The sequence below is a fragment of the Leptidea sinapis genome, chromosome 32, assembly GCF_905404315.1.
Source record: "Leptidea sinapis chromosome 32, ilLepSina1.1, whole genome shotgun sequence".
Classification (NCBI taxonomy): Eukaryota; Metazoa; Arthropoda; class Insecta; order Lepidoptera; family Pieridae; genus Leptidea; species Leptidea sinapis.
Window position 1 is genome coordinate 8033290 of NC_066296.1, and position 17674 is coordinate 8050963.

Here is a 17674-nt window from a genome sequence, read left to right on the forward strand (position 1 = left end):
ACACGCCAAGTTAGTAACTTTATACAGGCTGATACATTTAATTTATTTTCATGAGAAAATTTTTCGAGACGAGCAAGATTTACCATGGTAAGTTCCGCTGAGGATTCTTAAAACACCCAAATTTTTGAGTGATCATGTCCATTGCAATAAAATAATATGCAAGGCTTATCGCTTATCATCAGGTGAATGTCAACTCATCTCGTCGCTTATTCTTATAAAAATAAACACTTCTTCTTTCAGATTAACAAGCCATGTATTCACTAGGTAACTGTCGCGAGATATTTACCTGCGACTGTCTGGAGACAATGTCGACAGACATTTCGCTAGTCCACATACCACAACTTGTGGTTAAGATGTCGCCTGAGGAGGTAGTATTGTTATGTGCGACTAACGTAATGATTCGCTAAAGCTTTCCAAAACAAAAAACGGTGGTGGGTTTTTGAGTTTATTCAATGTTAGCGACACGCGATCGTCACTTAGATACGAACGGACTGGTGTCGTCTGAACTTCAATCCTTCATTAGTGAATTATATTACTTAATTAGTCTACTTTTAATTGGACGCAAGGATTTCCCTCTTCAACAAGACCAGGGCACTGGGCGCCTACCATTCAATGTAGTCGCGATGGATTCCCATGCATCATTTCTTTTGATTATTTTTATAATCACCATGAGAAGTGTCCCATCGCAATGGATAAGCGTTTACACAGTATCTGTGGACCACATTACTGCCATAGTCGCAGATAGTTGTACTACACACGTCCTCACTTGGTCCTCATTACCCAAATCTAGAGAAATCGTCGGGCGTCTGTCGAGAGACTCGAGGTAGCGTACGGTCGACGCTATCCGAACATCGACATGTCCCGCGACATGTAGATGTAGTATGCGATGTCCCGCGCGACGTCATCCGACACGTAGAATTCATGTCGCACGACAAGGTCGCAGGATAAATGTCGCCTAATGAAAACGGGGCTACAACTTTAATTGCTGATTTTCCATACTTTGGGTCAGGAAAGAAATCAATAAATATTTCAGCCACTGGTTCGTCTAGGGCATTTTTATAAATTAGTAATGGTAAATATTTGTCTTTTGGGCAATACCAACTGTTATCCAAGAACGACAATTACATATCTTTCGAGCCACAGATGTACAGACGCGGTCGTTCATGCGCTCGGATACCTTCATTATATTATGTTTCTAGCACCTCTGCAATTTTTTTATGACACCAATTACCGTGCGCCAAACGAAGTATAACCTGTATTCATGGGTGCAAGAGAACGATATATTTAATTATAAAATATACATACGTATTACATCTTTGAGACGAACCCGGGACCGGATTCGAACCCGGGACTTCTAGTTGAATGGGAAGAATCACTAACCACCGGACTATATCAAATTACATTGCTTTTGAGAAGCCCTTTCAAATGTATACGATTTTTATACTTTGAATGAGATATTTTTTTTATGAAATAAGGGACGAGACGAGCAGGACGTTCAGCTGATGGTAATTGATACGCCCTGCCCATTACAATGCAGTGCCGCTCAGGATTCTTGAAAAACCCAAAATTCTGAGCGGCACTACAATTATTGCGCTCGTCACCTTGATACATAAGATAACTAGTATTGACAATTTTTATATTATTCTCGTATGCCCTGTATAATAATTCATAGGTAGGTATATCTTTAATACACTAATGCTTTACACAAGTGTATGATCTAAACGAGCATCGGAGTTAATTTAACTCAAAAGATGTTGTGGTCGTAATAATTGCAACAATTTCTTTGATTCTTTGACTTTATTATGGCATAATTCCTATATCATCACATCTACGACTAATACATAAAATTATATATTGTTATAAGAACACACTGTATAAAGAAAATAGTTTTCAGGGCGCTACTAAATGTCAGGAATGAATAATTAATTTATAATTACGGGGTACACGCTCGTCTATATCAGTGTCGTTTCTTAGTTCTATAAAACCCTTTATTACTTCACTTTTTCTTAATTAAATAACTTGCAGTGGAAGGCTTCGACTCATACACCAGCGGCTTTTTTCAGCCGTGTAACAATTATGCTTGCAGCATTATGTTTCAGTTTGAAGGGCGCCGTAGCTAGTGGTGGTGCACCTTGGCCAAGTCGAGTTGGATGGGTAAATGGGCCATCGAGTCATCGTCACTTTGAAGTGGTGCAATGTTAGACCGGCACAAATTTCCTTGGACAGTATTTGTGATCGGCCAAAACACGCGAGTTCCCGACACATATAACTACTATAATCGCTAGTAAAATGCTCCCATAATACCTTTATTTATTTACGGTGTGTGTGGGTTGATGCATCTACTGTACTCAATAACTCTTGTGTTTTTACTTATTTAATTTACTTTTTTTTTACTTACTCGTGTAAGACAGTGTCATTTCCTTGGCCTACATGAATAAAGTGATTTTTGATTTGATTTGATCACTAAAACTTGTCAGTCATCGAATTATTTTCACATTCTCTTGCAACGCCAAAGGAATGCAGGTGTTGAACTCATCAGGAATATTTTTGAGGAATCACAGAATGCACTTGGTATCTTCTGTCATTTATTTATCTGTAAGGCTTTTGATTGTTTTCAACATTCAACGCTGGTCAGGAAGGTATGCACTATGATATAAGGGTCCGCGCTCGATCTTCTGATCTCATTTTTAAATAATAGGATTCAGAGGGTCGATGTGAATGGCAGGAGATCTCCTGGAACTCCTCTCGGTATGGGGTACCACAAGGGTTTATTCTTGGAGCCTTCCTCTTCCTAATTTATTTTAATGATCTACCTAACCTTGTAGAAAAAAACACAAGGTGGTATTGTGTGCGCATGACACTTCACTTATATTCAAAGTGAAACGAAGCCAAGTCTTATATGACGAAGTAAACAATGCTCTACCTGACATCGTGTACTGGTTTAGCGCCAATAACTTATTGTTAAATAGTCATAAAACCAAATATATTAAATTTACCGCGCCAAATGTCAAAAAATTAGACGGTTAACTGACATAGATACGGCGCGACTAGTATACTTTAGTTATTTTCATAGTATTATTTCCTATGGTATATTGTTATGGGGAAGTGCGGCTGATATTAATACCATCTTTGTGCTGCAGAAGAGGACTATTCGCCCGATTTATAACCTAGGTCCTAAAGAATCATTAAGGGAAAAATTTAAAGAAATAAACATTTTGACTGTTGCTTCTCAATACATTTTTGATAATGTTTTGTATGTTCATAAGCACATAGAGGAATTTTCTTGAAACTGTGACATTCATAATGTTAACACGAGGAACAAACATAAACTTGCTATGGCTACTACTCGTTTGGGTCGAGTTAGTAAATCTTTTGTTGGGCGATGTATATGCTTCTACAATATGATCCCAGAAAATGTACAAAACAAATGTGTAACGAAATTTAAAAGAATTGTTAAAAAACGTTTGTGTGGGAAAGGTTACTATACCATAAACGATTTTCTTATTGGCACCACGAACTGGGAATAACGTGAACACCCTCAGGCTCCTTAATTATTAATATATATTGTACGATATCACAATGTAATCCATATTTTTTTATATTAAAAAAAAAGTCCGCTGAGTTCCTTGCGCCCATTCTTCTCAGGTCAGAGCAGAGGTGTGGCAGTCTCTTTTGAATAGGTGGTAGTTTTTTACGTTCAATAAGTGATTTAGAATCCTATTTTGAAAAAAAAATTTGAATTTGAATCACAGGAGCGCTGCCGGACTTTAAGGTGTATGCGCTTTTTTTGAAGGTACCCACGTCGTATCGGTATTCTGGAATCACCGCACAAGGAAGTTCATTCCACAGCTTTGTAGTACGTGGAAAAAAGCTCCATTAAAACCGCATCCAAATGGTTAGGATGATATCCTAACCTTGGCGAGTCATGCGAAGGTGGAATCCGGCAGCAGGAATTAGGTGAAACAGTTCTCCGGGACACTCCCCGTGATAAGTGCGGTAGAAGACACACAATGAAGTGACGTCTCTACGCAACGCCAAGTGATCCAGCCGTTCACAGAGCACTGGGTCTCCGACAATTCGAGCACGCGGTCAAATGGATCGAGCTGATACTGGGGTGCGCCAGATCAGAGATGACAGCAATACTCCATATGTGGCCGGAACTGCGCTTTGTAGAGCGCTAGAATGTGCTTGAAGAATTACCGTGCTCTATTTATTACGCCCACTTTTTTTGAAGCCAATTTGGCTTTGCCCTCCAGCGCGGAATTAGCGATCGCTTGAGATTCCGAGACCCCGTATTCCGATAATAGGCGAGGCTGTGAGGAAAGCGTTGTCGAAGAGCGGTGTTGTTTTAGCGGTAAACGCGCAAACTTGAGTTTTCTGGGGGTTAAATTGGATGAGGTAACTGTTTACCTTCACAGCATGTTATACAAGACAACTTTGATATATGTGACTTATTGACAAGTTTCAAGGCTTCCACTGCATTCTGCATTTTGTTTAAATAATTGCTATTTATGTGTCCGAGCCTGCAATGCCAGACTTCAGCTGACATCACTGCTATAGCTGACCAACCCTCAGGCATATTCAATTTATATACACCAATCACCAAATGCGCTGTGGCCACTAGTTCTCCAACTCCGTTGTAAATCTAACACAACATTCAACAGTAAATGTTGCCCCGTCTTTGCTCCCACTAGTGTTGCTACTTCTGTTTTTCTTAAAACTTGCAAACGCACGGTTTCCTGTAGCGCTAGAATTCCCATCACTACCGCTTTCCTCCATGTCAGTTTTTTTAAATTATGTGCAAACGTTGTTGTGTACTACACAATTTAAGTAAGTAGAGGTTTTTAACTGTCCAACGGGAACTCTTTAATTTTCTGGGATGAAAAGTATCATCATGCAAAATTTCAATTAAATCGGTCCAATAGTTTCAGAGATTAGCCCGTACAAACAGAGAGAGAAACAAAATTTCCAAAAAAAATAGGACTTGTTCTATTTCTCTTCTAACATCCCCTGACTCGGTTTTGATCATTTTTTTTTCTTTGTACAGAATATTGATCTCTACAGATTTATTATAAGTATAGATATATAGATAATTTTAAACTATAATAAAATGATCTGTCTGATATAACATATTCTCTTTGCATAATTCTATTATTAAATCAGCGCCTATTTTCTCTGTCAATTATTCTCATTATTTATCTATTACTACAGTCATCGCTCCTTCGGTCACAAATGACACTTGACACTGTCAACTGAACGAAATAAGAAAATATTTAATATCTGTCAAACCAAAGAAATGAAAATACTAACGACAAGGCAGTAAGGCCCCTGGCTATAGCCTGTTCGAAAGAACGAATTAATTTAAAAAAAAATTTAAAAAAAAATTAATATCTGTCAAATTGACAAAAGTCAAAACAAATCACAATTTGGTATTCTAATTTGGCTCTGAAACCTGCTCAGTGCCTATGCTGATATTTTAATATAATCCAGTATCCACAATGAAACCTGAACAACATTACGAGAACTGCTTTGTAACTGTTGGAACCACAAGATTTGATTTACTTTGCGAGTATATTACTTCAGGTCCAGTATTGGAGACATTAAAAAAAATGGGCTGTAAAAACATTACATTCCAAATTGGCAATAGTGATCGAAAACCTGGACAATTTGAGATGGAAGGAATAAACATTAACATGTACAGATTTAAAAATACAATAGAAAATGACATTAGAAATGCAGATTTTGTTATAAGCCATGCTGGTGCAGGCAGTTGCTTAGAAGTTTTAGATGCGAAAAAACCACTTCTTGTTGTTATTAACGAAGATCTAATGGACAACCATCAATTGGAATTAGCAGAGCAATTGCAAATTGATGGACATTTGTTTTATTGTACCTGTGATACATTGAAAGATACTCTAGAAGGCATTGATTTCACCATGTTAGTGCCTTTCCCTGACTCCAATCCACAACCTTTCTTTAAGGCTTTAGATAATATGTTACAAATTAAAGACAAGTCACATTAATTTTTGTATGAAATAGGTTTTATGCCTAAAATTTATTAATTTAATATATTTTTATCATGTTATAAATATTTATTCATCCCACTAGTCATCAATTTTCTGGTGTGATGGTAAATGTAAAAACGAAGTTTTAACTTTGAGAAAATTTATTGAAGTAGGCGTTACTTTGCGGAAATCCATAATTATACAAATGATTTGAGTTTTCTTTAGTTTTAATTCTATAGACTAAGTCTCGTGCCAGATTTTGGTGTGACAACACACCCTGAGGATGCCTTGTGTAGAGGCAAAACACGTGTCGAATTATTTTAAGACAAATATTGGCGGAATTAACACTAAAGAAAACTCAAATCATTTGTTTAACTTTGAGATTCATAAATGCAGTTTGTTAACATTAATGAAAAAATTTGATTTGTTTTATTGGAACCCGCGGGAGGGAGACTACTCTGCACAGGATGTTTGGTGGATGTGTTCTGTTCATAATATTGTTGATTTAAGGCCAAAATAAAAAATATGGCACTGCATTGTAATGGTCCGGGGCTGCCATCAGCTGAATCTACTAGTCTGTCATAACTTTTTTCATAAAAAATAATAATAAAATCATTATATTTGTTAAGGGCAGCACAGGACTGATTGGAAATTTAGGTCGAGTCCTTTGTCCAACAGTGGATGTCTTTTGTCTGAAATAATGATAATGAAGGACAAATGCCTAACTCATATTTTGTAGGATCTAGTACTTGTGGGCAGGCATAATCTGTGTTTCAATTTGAAGAGAGCCATAGCTAGTGAAAGATCTGGGGTAATAAGAGTACATTTCACATGCCATGACATTATGAATACATGTACAGGGACTCATAGATTGAGTTTTTATCTATAATTCTGTGTGGCACTGCATTGCAATGGTTATAGCTAACTATTAGCTGAAAGACTTGCTATTCTCATCATTTTTTTTTTCATAAAATAATAAGTAGGTGGAAATGATCTAGGTTACAGGGTTATTGATAGTGGAATGGCCCAGGGAAATAATAGAAAATAGAAATCAGAAACACAGTAAATAGGAACCATTGTACTTCCAATGAATGGGCATCCAAAAAGCTGCTAAAGATTATATGTAAAATATGCTAATATATAACACTGATACTATTATGGTAATCAAAAATACTCATGTTTAAATACAATCTAAATTAAATTGTTCCTAAGTTAGCAAATAAAAAATGCAATATTTTCAAAATCAATTATATTTTTATTGAAAACCTTACAGATCATTATTACAAAAACAATAGTTTTATTTATTTTGACTGAAAATAATTTAAGTATCTTACAAAAGTCGTGAAACAAATTACTGTTGATTACATATAATATATAGATAATCTAGGGAAATAATTACAATTTACACTAATTTCTTAGCCTCAAAGAAACTCTTGAGATGTCTCATCTGCCAGTATCCAATACCAATGAGGACTCCAGTTTGCAGCAGACTCCACCAAATGACTCTTTGATTTGTGCTCTCCGATGTTTGTCTGAACCTCTCTTCACGGTGCTTTAAAAAATAAATTATTAATGATTGAGCAGCTTAAATAAGAAATGACCATGATTTTAATACACATTTATTGCTCACACTTTAAGTGTGCTGGGCCCATAGCCTAATATGCAAACATGTTCGTTATTCAGTGCAGAGTTATTTAGTTGCGTTTTCCACAGAGTAATTACAATCATATTAGTATATATACAATAGGCTAGATGTCGCTAGTAGTTATATTTTGATACAACTCAATAATAATTATAACAAGTTGTAACACCATTGTTTTTACATGCCCTGCAAAGCAGTGAATGTGTTAAGAAAGCTTAATGTCAATAAAAACTGAGCACTAATATGAAATGTTTTTGAGAGTGAATGAGCATTAAAAAATCCTATTAATATTATAAATGTGAAAGTTTGTATGTCTGGATGTATGTTTGAACTTCTTTAACGCAAAAACTACTGATTGGATTTTTGGATGAAACTTTACAATAATATAGCTTCCACACCAGAATAACACATAGGCTATTTATTATTTACAAAACTATTGCGTGAATTATACTTTATATGGCAAAACAACGTTTGCCGGGTCAGCTAGTAATAAATATATATATGGTTTTCATATTATGCAGCAAGACTAATTAATTTGTAAAAAAAATAACTCACTCTCTGGTAACTCTGCTCCTTTGTTATCTGATGAACCTGGTCTAACAATTGTCTAATTCGCAACTGCAGTTCTGTGAGTTTGTCTTTTTGTGCAACATTTGCATAATCAACAGCATGTTCACCAACTTGTATATCAAGGTGTACCTAGAAGACAACACATGATTAAATGTTTCTCACATATATTCTGTAAAAGTTATAATAAAGACATACTAACTAAACAATCCAGTAACAACATAAAACCATTTATATTTGTACTATTTCCAATAATGTTATATATAACAATATAGCACAGTATGTATATGACCATTTAAACTATTTTTTGAGAAAATTATGTACATTTACAATTAACTTCATTTGGGTTAATTTGTTATGTTATTAACTTTGTTTCAAATTGACTGACTTCTGATAGATGAACTTAAAAGTCAATATCACTCACCCTCAACTGTGATCCACTGAACCATGATGTACTGTTAGAATACATGCAAATAACATGTTCTCCGGGTGACGTGGAAGTGAACGAAATCATCCCTTCTGATGAATACACACGTGACAACATCAATTTCTCACTAGGATCACGGACCTCAACGTGCATTCCGATACCGGGAGAAGACGGCATGAAACCTCCCGACCTTGGATCATACAACTCGACTTTGTAGTTCACTGTAACGTGTAAAATGAAGTATAAGCATACAATATCGTAACTTGAGTTCAAAAAAAGAGAACGAAAGAAACACCTACCAAGAACTGTTGTGTCGTCTGGAATTTCTTCTATAAAACATTTTCGCTCGCCTTCAGCTATGTGGAAGTATAGTCCCCACGCAATATCAATAAATAAAAATAATGTTGATAGTTTTAATAACATTTTTAAACCTATTTATTAAAAAATACGGAGAAATTGTTTGTTCAATCACCGGTGTCAATTAATTGACAGCATATGACACACGTCATCAAAATACAAATAAATGCAAAGAGGATGTAAATACTAAGTATTGTTAATGGTAAATGTTCAATACACTAAAAATAGGTACATAACGTAGAGAGCTAGGCACTTAATTATAAAATGGACGTAGTTAGGTAGAAAGGACTCAAACTACAATTTGGTTGAAATAGAGTTAAGTATGCCACCATACTCCTGAAGGTCGAATCTGTCTTGTAGTGAAAACCCTACTCTTAAAATGTACACGGAAAATGATATTTTTTTTTGTATTTTTTATAGGATATTCATATGGAAGATTATTTAGAGCTGAAACTTCAAATGCCTTTAACTCAAAAGCGCCTTTGTGTGGTTTGAGTCCGTTCTGCTTAACTACGTCCAAATGTACTAAATATATAATATTGATTGTAACTATTTTTATGCTCCTGCATGGAATCAAGCCATTTCCCATCCAGAATCAATGACACCTTTGGTATTATAAAGAAATATTTTTTACTGCGATGAAATGTGTTTTTCTACAATCTTATTAGAGTCTGGCCAGCGAGTCGTTGCAGTAGAAATAAACGGGAAATTTAAAAAAAAAGGGGAACTGAATATTATGTGGAAAATGGTTTTGATTCCTTGTTTATTTTTATCTTGTATACTCTCTCTAATATACGTACTTCATTGTACATTGACAAGGTAAAGGAAATGTAGACAATGTTTTCTTAATCAAAAAAGGAAAAAAACATACCGACGATATGAAAACCTCCTTCTTTTTTTAAATAAGTTAATAATAAAATAATTTTTATGTGTTTTCATTTATTCGGTTTCATAATCGAACTAACATTCCAAATATTTAATTCCAGAAAATGAATCAATTCCAATGCAGTATCTGATATTCTATCCCTCTCTTAATATAATTTTGATCTGTGTACTTATGTACTACGTGTATGATCTGTATACTTTTTACAGTTTTCTGGAGTAACATCTGAAAAACAGTCTATAACTTCTCTATTTTTGCGTTGTCAACTCCTAAATGTGTTCTAGCTATTATTCTTTGTAATTCAATGGCGTTGAGTTGTTTGATAAGGCAGTAATTTTTATTACGTCGTGACTATACTGTCTTAACAGTTCTTCTGCTTTACATAAAGGTGCTGATTTATTCTCTTTAACAAAACATATGCAGTAGTTCAGCCTTAGCAACGTATTCATCAAATGGTATATTATTTCAGCAAGCCATTTCTGAATTTTAAATTTTTTAACAGGACGTTTGATCATTTATTCAAATGATAACAAGCATTATCCATTACTATGACACTGGGCTTATTCAAATTGGGTATTACTTTTTCATGTAACCATTTCATGAAATTGCTTCTATTTATGCCATTTTTGATATTGTGCTAAACATCAACATTAATTAACATGCATTAGGAAAAAACTATCTGATCTAGTAGAACTATAATGTGCCGTTTACCTGAAGAGATGTTTTCGATCACGCTGCTGTTGGACCTCGGCTTATTTTTAACCGAATTCAAAAAAGGAGGAGGTTCTCAATTCATCGGTATGTTCTTTTTTTATGTTTGTTACTTCAAAACTTTCGACTGGGTGAACCGAATTTGATAATTCTATTTTTTATTTGAAATCTTGTGCTTCTCGTGTGGTCCCATTGTAATTTGGTCCAGATCTGACAGTGGCATCCATGAGAAAACCATAAAAGTCTTAAATTTGCTATACATACGTATAGCAAAGTGGATGATAAATTCACGAATAACTCAATATCACGCCAACCGATTTCGATTTTCGAGTTTTGAATGCGCTGAATATAATTTTGTGTACGAACAAATATGCGATCGCCATAAACCGTATCACCGTAGGTTAATTTAAAAAGCACCAGCGCACCACATAGCTTCTGCCGGAGTTTAGGAGTGATGTGATTTCTAATACGGTAGAGTAATTTTAGGCGATAAAAGCAATTGCATATTACTTGGTCGATATGATTGTCAAACCTTAAGCTTTCATCAAAAAAAATTTCAAGATTCCGAGCTTCATTCACGCGTCCCAGCGATATTCCCTGAATATGTATCAATGGATTAGCTTTTTTAAAGATTTTTATAAGAGAAGGTGTACCAAGAATCATATATTTAGTCTTATCTGCATTCAAGGCTAAATCACTTCGTTCCAGCCACTCAGCAATATGTTGTAGATCAGCGTTCAACTGATTTATCGCTACTTGAGTCTGATCAGTAGGAAACGAAATATAAAGCTGTATGTCATCCGCGTATATGTGATACTTTCAATGCTGTATATTATTTATGATATCAGCAGTGTAAAGGTTATAAAGTAATGGGCCATGAATAGATCCTTGCGGTACACCTCTTGATATCGACTTATATAGGGAATAACGTGTGTTTCCACTATCGTCTGTAACAGCAACACTATAGTACCTATTTCCAAAATAACTTTTGAACCACAATATAGTCTGATCACTGAATCCATAATAGACAAGCTTAGAAAGCAGCAATTCCACATTGATACTGTCGAAAGCACGAGATTAATCTAATAAGACTAACCCAGTGCACTCACCCTTGTCTTGTAATAGCAAAATATTATCAATACGAGAAATAACAAAAAACGAAGCGATGTAAGAATTTTAAACTATAAGTAAATATTTTTTTATAATTATATTCATAGTGAGGTTTTCTTATAAATATGTTATAATTATAAATAAAGGAAATAAGATCCAGAATAAAGTGTGTAAAATAATATGTCATTTATTTCAGGTATTTAAAACCCATTACAATAAATTGAATAAAATGCAATAAAATCATCATATGTGGTATTATTGGTGTAGCTGTACCTACAACCAATAATATCAATTAACACAAATGTCTAATATCTTCCACATATTCGTCACGGTCAAGCAGTTGTTTTATTTAATCGCCAAACGCTCAGTCTCTAAAGTGGTGACCCCGAACAAGAACACCGACAGAAGGAACCCGAACAAGAACGCCGACGGACGGAAGCCAGGAAGCCCGAAGAAGAACGCCGACGGAAGGAAGCCAGAACAGAAGAACACCGAACCTCTGCCCGGCTACACATCGAAGAACAGCTCCACCAGCTCTCCGAAACGACGAATTCCTGTTCGACGAATCTCTGCTCCAGGAATATCAACCCGACGAAGAAATGGAAGACACAAACCAGGCTCAGCCACTCCCAGCGCCCACCGCGACAGAAATCTCCAGCATTTCACTGTCGATGCGCATACCACCATTTTGGCGGGAAAATCCGCGATTGTGGTATCACAGCTTTGAAGCCGCCACCGATGATCTCAAGAGGAGTCAAGCCCAGCTGACACAGATGGTGCTTGTCCAATTAGAAAAGGCTGACATCGAACAAATCTCCGACATTTTTAACATACCGAGAGACAAACAATACTCAGCAATCAAGGAACGTCTCATATCGGTGTATGAAGAATCCGACAGCCGCTAGTTCTAGAGCTCGGAGACCAGAAGCCTTCACAGCTACTGCGACGCATGCGTAACCTTGCAAGGGACAAGGTTACCGACTCCACCCTCCTTATGATATGGAGTAAGCTGCTGCCAGCCCACGTCCGCTCCGTGCTCGCCGTCAGCGAGTCATTCAGCGCGAAGTCCACGCTGGAGGAACTAGCGTTGCTTGTTGATACGATGATGGAGCAAATCCAGGAGGTAGCAGCCGTCTCCAGCCAGCCACCAGCCGTCCCCAGCCAGCCACCAGCATCAGGTCCAGAATCATCGACGTCAAATCAGGTAGATCACACACAATTCCTTATGAACTAGATACGAAAACTATCACTAGAAGTCGCCGAACTCAAGTCAAGGCCATCTCAACACTATCATCGCCACCGATTTCGCTCGTCATCTCGCAATAGAACTTCGTCACAACACCGTAGCCCGCACACTCAATAGCTCACCAACACTTTACTGTTATTACCATCACCGATTTGGTAGTGAAGCACGACGTTGTACTTACTACGCCCTGCAGCTTCAAGAAAGAGCCATCGGGAAACTAGAACGGACGTTAGCTGCGGCGGAACCCGGCGTCCTTCACACTTCATACCGCCTTTTTGTCACAGACAAGAAAACAAAGATGTCATTCTTAGTAGATACCGGTGCCAATATATCCGTTCTACCAAGAAAACAAGGCCTGAAAGCAACGCCTCTACCATTCAAATTGTACGCTGCAACACAACACAACAATTTCAACTTATGGTGAGAAAACATTAGAACTCGATCTCAACCTCCGTCGACCATACAAGTGGAAGTTTATTGTAGCTGATGTCACGAAACCAATATTAGGTGCCGATTTTCTCAACCACCATCAACTTATCGTAGACTTAAAAAATCGAAGATTAATTGATGCCGTCACAAGTCTTAAAGTCAACGCGCCAATAATGTCAACGACCTCGCCCACAATACGAAGTATCGATATACAGGCCCCGTACCACGCGATACTCGCCGAATTCCCCGGTACCACGAGATTAACATCGATGCAATTATCGCCAAAAATTAACGTAGAACATTATATTGAAACACAAGGACCTCCATTACATTGCCGTGCTCGTCCCATTCCACCTCATCATATGAAATAGTGATGCAACAAGGACTCTGCAGACCGAGTAAAAGTCCATGGTCTTCACCACTCCATATAGTACCAAAGAAGAATGGCGATATACGGGTATGCGATGATTATAGAGTATGATCAGCATAACCAAACCCGATCGTTATCCAGTGCCGAGAGTCAAGGACTTCACCCATCATCTGTCTGGCAAAACAATATTCTCCACAATCGACCTCAACCGCGCTTACCAACAATTGAAGACCAGGGAACAAGACATAGAGAAGACAGCTATCATCACACCAATGGGTTTATTCGAATTTCCTCGCATGTGTCCTAGTCTGAAGAATGCGGGACAAACATTTCAGCGATTTATTCACGAAGTGCTCCGTGGATTAGACTACGTTTTCCCATTCATCGACGATTTGCTCATAGCCTCAGCAAACGAGACTGAGCATCGCGATAACCTAAGAACAGTTCTTAGAAGATTGGAAGAAAACGGTATCATTATCAACCCCGCGAAGTGTAACTTAGGCCAAACGGAAGTCAAATTTCTTGGATAGATCGTATCAAAAAACGGTATACAGCCACCAGAAGAGAAGATAAAAGCCATTACCGAATATTCAAAACCGAAAACTATAGAAGGTTTAAGACGATTTCTAGGCATGTTAAATTTCTATCGTGACCACATACCGAACGCTGCATCAATACAAGCTCCGCTAAACGCTTACCTACACCATGTCAAGAAAATTCGAAGAGTGCAAGAATAGTATATCCAAAGCTACCTTACTCGCTCACCCATCACATGATGCCCCTATCGCAATATTCTGCGATGCGTCTGACAATGCAGTAGGTGCAGTCCTACAACAATACATCGAAAATAATTGGCAACCACTCGGTTACTTCACAATTCTCAGAGGCGGAGAAGAAATACTCAGCGTATGACAGAGAACTCTCAGCCGTCTATAAGTCAGTGAAACATTTCCGTAAGATGTTTGAAGGACGTGAATTAATTATATTCACAGACCACAAACCCCTCACATTCGCTATGAATAAAACACATACTGCAAACGAAACGCCACTCCAAACGCGCCAATTATTATTCATCAGTGAATTCACAACCGATATTCGACACATCAGTGGAAAAAACAATATTATTGCCGACGCATTAAGTCGAATAGAAACAATAACAGTGTCACCTACGATCGACTACAGCGAATTATCAAACGCACAAGAGCGAGACAGCAGCATAACACAACTCATTCAACAACCAAACTTAACCTTTAAGAAAATAAATGTACCTAACACGAACCTAGAATTATATTGCGAAACATCAACAAGTCATGTACGTCCGTACATACCTACAGAATTCCGTAAACAAATTTTTAATAGTGTACATAATATTACTCACCCAGGAATACGAACATCACGTAAATTAATATCACAAAAATTCTTTTGGCCATCAATGAATATCGACATCGGGAAGTGGAGTAAAACTTGTATAAATTGTCAGAAAAGTAAAATACAACGCCACACAGTCAGCAAAATTCAATGTTATGACGCAAGCGATCGTTTTCAGCACATACACATAGATATTGTTGGACCTCTACCTACCTCTGCTCAAGGACATCGTTATCTGATAACAATGATCGACAGACATACTGGTTGGCCTGAGGCAATCCCTAGCGACAATATTACAGCCAAGACAATTGCAGATATCATATACAATCACTGGATCTCAAGATTTGCATGCCCAGCGACACTAACAAGCGATCAAGGTCGACAATTCAAAAGCTCTCTGTTTACCAACCTCATGAAAACTATGGGAGTTAAACGGATACGAAGTACTAGCTATAACCCAAAGAGTAACGGAAAGGTAGAACGCTTTCATCGTTGCTTGAAGACAGCCCTTCGTTCAAGGTTAACGAACACCTGTGCATGGGTCAATGAACTACCAACCGTATTATTAGGCCTGCGCGCAGTTCTACGATCGGACACAGGCGTTAGCGCCGCCGAACTAACATACAGCTATAACCTTCGTCTACCAAGTGATTTCTTCGAGATAAACACACAAACATCATCTACCTCATTGGATCATACCTACGTTGATAAATTACGTACACATATCGCAGCTAATAAACCACACTCACCTACTTCACATCGTAATAACAAACACATATTTGTTCATCAAGACTTACATACATGCAGTCATGTGTTTATTAGAATAGATTCAGTAAAACCACCATTACAAACACCATATGAAGGACCGTACCGTGTTATCAAACGAAGCGGTAAAGTTTATACCATTCAGGTACCAGGTCGACAAACAAACATATCGATCGACCGTTTAAAACCTGCATATTTATTAAATGAAACTGAAGAAAACAATACATTATATTCATTACCTTTACCTGTACAAGTTACCCAAAACCTTACCGATACCATACCTGAAAAACATACCACCAATACCCGAAATACCACATTACCAGACCCTACGAACAACTTGACGTACCAGCCTATCAAAATGTCAAGGACAGGCCGACTCATCAAGTTGCCGGTGCGTTTCACTTGAAGGGGACTCCTGTAGCTGTACCTACAACCAATAATATCAATTAACACAAGTGTCTAATATCTTCCACATATTCCTCACAGTCAAGCAGTTGTTTTATTTAATCGCCAAACGCTCTGTCTCTAAAACAGCATAGAATAATAACGCTCAGAACGATAGTTTCATTCATAGTTCCTGTCAATATAGAAGTAACATTATAATTAATGTTTGCGTTAGCGTCACGTACTTACATTCGCCAACGCACACAGACAGCCAAATAATGTTGCAAGTGAATAGACATTTCCCTAAATCAGTAAATTGTAAGAAATACTAGGTTATATGTAATAAGTAAGAAGAAATAAAATATAAATTAAGATTTTAATAAAAACAGCACGTATTTAATTACTGTTGCAACAATTTTTGAAGTAAAGAAGTGTTTTACAATCGTTGTTCTTTGAAACTTTATAAAACGAAAAAGCGAGACGATATAGGCGCCGTTCCCAGCTATATCCGAGGTTTTATAGGGTGCAAAGAACTAATTTGGGTTCATTTTTGAAATCCAAGATGGCCGCCGTGCAAAATTATGATTTCAACAATATGGATATCGTATCCGAGGTTCTCGAGGGTGCACGGCGGCCATTTTGGATTTAAAAAAAACAAAATTCGAAAAACGTGACGATTTGCTATACAATTTCTCTCATTCGTCGATAAAGAAGTTTCACTTTAAAAACATACCGACGTTTTGAGAACCTCCTCCGTTTTTAAATCGGTTAAAAAGAGTGGCCGGTAACGTTCTCACGAGCTCAACTTTTTCCGAACATATGGTAAATTCAGTCATTTAAAAGAAATATTTATAGTTACTATTCAAAGCACTTTGTTTAAGCCTACTTGAATTAAGATTATTTGACTTTGACTTTGAATACTTATAACATCATGTGGCGTCGTATCAATATCTACCAATAAACACAAAAAGCTATCACAGCGGAGGAACTCGTAGTAAATAGTACTTTCACAGCTGGCAACATATTTTTTAATGGCGTCGGTTTTTTTTTTAATATTTTGCTGTTTTGACGCACATATTAGCTTAAATTTAAAGTTGTGAAAAAAGGTGTGACACCGTTTCACTGCACAGTAAGTCATGTTTCAATTAAATTTCACGCACTGATTGTCCTGGAAGTTGACAGAATGACACTGACGCGGCGGGAAACGTATGTGGTCATAAACGACCACATTAGAGTACCGTCGTGTTGGCTTTGGTTGACACACGTGTGGTGTTTTTCGGAGTGTTTTTTTTTTGTTGAAAAGTGGCCGGTTTTTGTGTTTTACCTATTGTTTATTGGTGGTGGTGTAATTTAGTGTGTTGGGAATGGAGGTGGAACCCCCTCCGGTTCCACCAGACCCCGATGGGTCTA

General features: G+C 37.2%; 2 protein-coding genes across 2 annotated transcripts; one reads left to right on the plus strand and one right to left on the minus strand.

Annotated features, from left to right (window-relative positions):
* The first annotated feature begins 5414 nt into the window (after positions 1-5414).
* Positions 5415-7252, plus strand: LOC126974494 (UDP-N-acetylglucosamine transferase subunit ALG13 homolog). The gene has a single exon (XM_050822010.1). The coding sequence runs from the start codon at positions 5499-5501 to the stop codon at positions 6021-6023; it is 525 nt and encodes a 174-aa protein (XP_050677967.1). The 5' UTR covers positions 5415-5498; the 3' UTR covers positions 6024-7252.
* LOC126974491 (transmembrane emp24 domain-containing protein eca) lies at positions 7238-9134 on the minus strand. Its single transcript, XM_050822005.1, has 4 exons — positions 8941-9134; positions 8639-8862; positions 8203-8346; positions 7238-7557 (listed from the first exon to the last, which is right to left on the minus strand). Exons 1-4 carry the CDS (start codon positions 9062-9064, stop codon positions 7408-7410), a joined length of 642 nt encoding a protein of 213 aa, XP_050677962.1. The 5' UTR covers positions 9065-9134; the 3' UTR covers positions 7238-7407.
* Positions 9135-17674: the final 8540 nt, after the last annotated feature.